The sequence below is a fragment of the Ambystoma mexicanum genome, chromosome 1q (genome assembly GCF_040938575.1).
Source record: "Ambystoma mexicanum isolate Mex_15411 chromosome 1q, UKY_AmexF1_1, whole genome shotgun sequence".
Taxonomy (NCBI): domain Eukaryota; kingdom Metazoa; phylum Chordata; class Amphibia; order Caudata; family Ambystomatidae; genus Ambystoma; species Ambystoma mexicanum.
The window spans coordinates 999,168,505-999,174,504 of record NC_090922.1 but is presented as its reverse complement, the minus strand read 5'-3'; the positions used below and the strand labels follow the sequence as shown (position 1 = coordinate 999,174,504).

Below are 6,000 nucleotides of genomic sequence, written 5' to 3'. Positions count from 1 at the left end.
ATCACAAGTGATTGTTTCGAAACCCACTGTCTCATCATATGGAAAAAAGGAAATGAGGTCCTAAGGTTTGTGCAGCTCCCTTTATGCACCTGTAATCTGGACAAAGAGCTGCATTGCAGCTATTGGTGGATGTTAAAGGTATAGAGCCAGTCTTGCACCTACGAGGCATTTCATCAGATGAGGAATCTGTGGGAGGAACGTACCTATTAGAAAGCAGGATTTTTTCGGGGGAGACAAAAAAAAAAAACAAAGCGGTCATTGGTGCATGTCTCGGACATAATGAACATCTGTCAATAGGCTTGAACCCAAAGTCCTTTTTGAGAGAAAATAGGAAAATGGAGCCAACACTGGCTTTGAATACGACATGGCTTGGTTGCGCTGCATGTGGGGACATAGCAACTATCAATCTGGCGACAGTGCGACTTGTGAGTACAATTGAAGCTGGTTTGCATGTACTAAATGATGGATTGCAAATCGTTGGGGAAGAAGTGCTCCCACCATGGTGAATTATCCTTCTACTTGCGACCTCCAGGGTTGGGTCTGATGTTGGAACTGGTAATGGTGTGGTTCCTCTTAAATTTCCCCTTGTTCCTTTGTTTCTTTAAATTTTAGAAGGCAGGAATATGATCCCCTGCTGAAAGTGTTCTGGCTTAGGATGTTTGTGACCATATGTCAACTTGGCGTTGGATCCCAGGTTGCGAGATGCTACAAGGGATGAATCATGGGAATTGTGTTATTTGTATTATCTGTTCCACAACTTGTTGTGATTTTATGTTGTTGTTTGTAAATTATTGAATAATGCGATCAGTTCAAATGTAAATTTGCTTCTTACTTACTCTGAAACACATTTTGTAAAGGTGTAAATGAATTTTTGCTACCAAAAAAAAAAAGGAATCAGCCAATGCTGTTCCCAATCCAGCCCCAACACATTTCCATAGTCTTTTTTCAAAATAGTGTAAACTACCTGCAGCAGAGTTCATTGGGATGAAAACACGTATAATGTCAGAATATTGATTAAACTAAATAAGTTGTCAAGACATTTTTAAAATATCAGGCTAGTTTATTGTTAATATCATTATCGAAACAGAGTTCTACAATGCAGCTTAGCAGATAGCAATAGTAATCTTGCAAAAACAGGAAATACAAATAAGTGCCATCGACATTCCAAAATGAATTCCCAATGAGGCTTCCTAGTCTTGCAGTTTATCTCAATTAATGTCTGCATTACAAACATTTTGTGCCAAATGATTTAAAAACTTAACTACAATTATATTTTCTCTAACATACAAAAAGGTAAAAGCCTAGGCTCACAAGTTTTATGCAAATTTAATTTTTTATCTCATTAACAATCTACTCATGCACTTGAAGGAAAAGACATTAATATACAAAACTATATATATTTTAAAATTGATACTACTGAACGTGCCATCCAGGTTTTTATTCACAGCAGTAACTTAATAGGATTTATATTTAGTAAATAAATTAAACATATGTGCCAGACAATATTTAATACTACAACTGTAGACACATTCAACAAGAAGGTTTTGTAAGTTCTGTTAAACTGTTCTATACATTGCAGTGCAACAAACAATCAAACCTACTTTTCCTGAGTCTGTTTGGAAATGTGTGTCAATTTTACAACCAGTCCTGTGATTTATTTAAACTATATGTTTTTTCCTCGCTAGTCCTGAAAATATATTCTCATCAAAACAGACTACACTGATATCCAGAGCTGTAAATAACAAAATAAGAGGACAGCCTAAGCTGTTAAGTTTTATATTTGAAATATACATTTAAATAATCTATAAAGTCACAGCGTTATTAAAAAACATGGTCCTTCATTAATCATATGTCATGATTCCAAGTCCAACTACTGTAAAAAGTACAATGTACATGTTTTACTCTGACTGCACTCATCAATTGTATACCACATGCATCCTTTTTAAAATCTCACATGAACATACTTCAGTGGAAAGGCTCCTGGAAAATTTCATATACTTTTTAATAAAATACAATGATATATTAGTCAAGATTCCACTCATTCTTTAACAGACATAATAATGCCCAATAGTCATATTATTATCAATCGATAAAACAAACATTAAACGTCACCACTCCTGAGAAAGACATAGTGAAAGGAACATGCATGTAAGCACAGGTTCCCTTCACTCTTGTGCCATAGTTAAATATTTCGAGTTTCTACATCAATTTTATCTTCTGTTTGCACCACATCAGGATCCACAATGGCAACAGTTGGTCGCAATATTATCTCTGGACCGCCACCATATATAGATTGGAGAAAGTTCCAGGTTTCCTGGGAGATTTGGCCCGAATCTGCTCCTAAAGAAAATAATTCATATACAAGTAAAGTTAATCATTACAGATAAGCCAATTCAGAACAAGAGGCAGATCTAAGTGGAAAATGGTTTTTAACTATACAGAAAATAGTAACATTTACTACTGTACTCATTCTCCGTAGTCCTCTTACATCAATTTTTATGGAATGTGGTCTTTGGGGGGAGGGAGGCATGACGGTTACAGAGCTTGATGTGCTGAAGCATTCAATTTAATAAAGAAAGGCAATGTGGGCTTATGTGTAGATATTCCCCCACAAAGGACCACACTTTGCACATACCCTCATACCAACCAGTCAGTCTCTTTATAAGCGTACAATATTGGGACATTTTTCAGCAGGGACGGAGGGATGGTCGTATGGAGGAAAGAGGACTATGGACTGGGATACAGTAGTAATTACTGTAAGAAACATTTACCTCATTCATATGTTCCGTCACCTTCCCCCATACTTAGTGGAGATTATAAAGCACCCTACACAATAGAAAGCTGGAGCAATACAGAAAATATGGAGAAATAATGAGTGAACAAAATGTAATCAAAAGGTTATGAAGAACGGATTTACCAAACTGTAATGAAATGACTACTGCCCTTCAAAAACAATTTGTAAACTCAGAACAATTTCAGAGAGATTGAATTTTGACCATGAGATGCACTTTTTCCTTTGAATGACTTTTATGATGCACCATATTATCGTGATGAAGATTTCTTGACTCAAGAGAGATAATATTTGAAAGAATGGGGACATATAAAAGTGGATATGACGATTCAAGAGACACCATGGCTACGGAGCATTAACATGCTGAAACATGTGTCTGACAATCAAAAGAGTTTTTATGATTGTATTAAGCATGTATGCTATTAAAATTAACAGAGTGCTTATAAAGATCAAACCGCCAATATACTTTGATTGAAGCACTAAGAAATACATTGTGTCTGAATGGTATGAAGATAACAAACAGGATCTAAAAAATACCCTGGTGGTTAAATCAAGCATAATATAATGCAAAGTGGAAGGCCCAGTTGAATATTAAATTACTTTGCCTAACTGACAAGTTAAAACAGTGTAATTAGAATGAAAATCTAGATTTAACTGACCTATTACCGATATTTAAAAAGAGGTCAACAAGTTTGGAAACTAGTCTGCGTTTCTGATCTATAAATAACATCCATCATCTGAAAATAAGTGTTAAACAATAATTACACAACTTTAAAAATTATGTTGATAGAATCAAATTAAATATTTATGATAAAATCCACTGATTATAAAGATTAGAATATTAATGATGCACGGACATGAATGTCAAGAGGTTATTTACCTCTGATGTCATGCCGAACGTATGGTGTCATTACACGCATCCTTTATAATGGAAAAACAAGATGGCAGCGTTCCCGGGACACGCAGAGAGTTAGAAAAAGTAAGTACGTTGAAATAATGTACCATGTTGATGAGCCTGCATAGGGCAAAATAACTATCACCTAACATGTACTTCCAAAGGGAAATTCAGGTATCAGAATGGTCTTAGTAAATGACATAGATCCAATATGGCACATCGATGAAGACTCCAGCGGCGGGGGCGGGGGGGTTCAAGAGGGTAGATTATAAACACTATGTAAACAAGGAAGAGGGTATTAGTTATTATTGAAAAACACATATAAGCGATCTGCAATTAAATCTAGCAGATGTGTGATAAAAACCTTTTAGGAGTAACCCGAATAGAACAGTCAATGGAGAAATAATACATCTATTTACAGAGGATAATCATCCAGAACAGATCCAAGAATAGAACAGGATATAGCCTGAGATAGAACAGGACTCACAGTTGCCTAACAGTATATGACTGTATGGACTAAAGCAAACATAAGTTAAGATCAAAAATGATTAGTTACCATGACAATGGGCACGTCTCTCTATGAAATAGGATTATTGCTCTCCATATATATTCTTTGTAGATAAATACTGGAAAAATACTGCTCAAGATACAATCAGAACTTAATGAACTCCACAATCTGGCCATACCCATGCAAACGGAAACAGTCCCATGGTAAGTCGTGTTAACTAGAGAGATAAATATACATGATGTATTTCTACTTTACAATAAATGAATAGAACCCGAATACTTACCTTACATTTCTCTTACCCTTTTGTCTGCCTGTGGAACACTCCTCAATCAAAATAATGACAGAACGCACAATAATATATGCTTAAATCGCTCAAATCAATAAGAACCGATTAAAATAGGAATAAGAATCACATTGGTTCTTTTGCAAACAGTTGAAGCAATTGTGCATAAAATAAATGCACACAAGCATTCAGGAAATATTGGTTCTTTTGTAAATAGTGGTGGTTGTGAAACACCAGAGAACGTTTCACAACCTCGTCCCAGGGGGTCCCATAGTGCAGTGGCCAGGGGAAGGCCATCACTTTTGGATCCCGACCCTGGGGTTGGACAAGCGCGGGAGGATCACCTGGGTAGGGTGTACAGAGGGAGTGGGAAAGAAACCACCCAATGGCGAGACATGGTATTACCCCTCTTTTCACAATCCATCCAACCCCTATTCCCACTTATTTTATGGGAACTACAACTCCCATAATTCCTCCCCACTTCTCCCTGACAAAAGTACTGCACCAAAGAAGATGAGGAATGAAGTTAGAAAGATTGACTCCCCTGACTTGCATTGGGCCCTGTCCCTGTAATGAGGCCAGGCAGAGTCAGGCATTTAACTTCAACAGTGTACACCTGCCACTTATTAGCACTCCCTTTGAAGATAAAAGGTGGCGCACACAAGCACACTGAGTGAGGCTGGGGACAAGAAGGAACAGCTTTTCAGAGGCTGTTGCGAACCAGGCTGTGGAATGTGGAAGGCCAATGGGCTGATCGGCAGGGGAACGGATCAAGAGAGCCAGGCAAGATTTCCATTCTTTCGTTAGGCCACGAGCGTTCGAAAAACAAAGCCGAGCGAGCGGAGAAAAGAAACCTTCAAGTTGTGAGAAAGCGGCCCGTCACTGTTCCGGGTGAACAGCAGAGTTTGGGAGGAGCAGAAGAGGTGCTGGTAACGGCCTTGAGATGTAGAGATGAGATGAAAGAAATCAAATAAACAGTCAGTTTATATCAAATCGCAACATGCCCATGGGTCTCAGAGCGCACATTGTGCTTCATGGACAGTAAACCTATAAACTTGGAGAAAGATAAGCATGGTTGGGGGGATGGTCACCAGAAATGAAATGCGAATAAGTCCCTGAAATACGAGACATTGAATGTGTACAGAACAAAGAAGCCAAAAAAGGAACTTAAAACACAGAGGCAAAACACTGAGGAACCTAAGTGTGATCAGGAGAATCAAGGGTTCCTGGTTGCGCAACCTGTGATCAGTGGACCGTGTGGTCCGACAACTGCGCCCAGACCAGGGAACCCCCACGTGCTGAAAATATCAACACGAGTATGTAATGCGTTAAGAAGGAAAGCTACTACTTTGCCCAGTGACAAAAAGAAACTACTATTGATGCATATAAAGCTTGGAGAAGGGAACCCCGAGCAGTGAAGAATTGTTGGAACTTATTGTAAAATTGAAGCCTCCAGACCTTTACGCTCGAACTCCTTCCTTATGTGACAACTATTACATTGAACTTGGGGAAGGGAATCCAGA

At 38.1% G+C, this 6,000-nt stretch overlaps 1 protein-coding gene across 2 annotated transcripts in view; it reads right to left on the bottom strand.

Moving 5' to 3' along the window:
- Positions 1 to 1,039: 1,039 nt before the first annotated feature.
- Positions 1,040 to 6,000, bottom strand: part of USP33 (ubiquitin specific peptidase 33) — a 1,143,586-nt gene continuing 1,138,625 nt past the window's right edge. For both annotated transcript variants that reach the window (XM_069641664.1, XM_069641665.1), the window contains one exon: positions 1,040 to 2,340. In XM_069641664.1, coding sequence (XP_069497765.1) covers positions 2,183 to 2,340 — 158 coding nt within the window. In that variant the 3' untranslated portion in view covers positions 1,040 to 2,182. The remainder of the gene's footprint in view (positions 2,341 to 6,000) is intronic.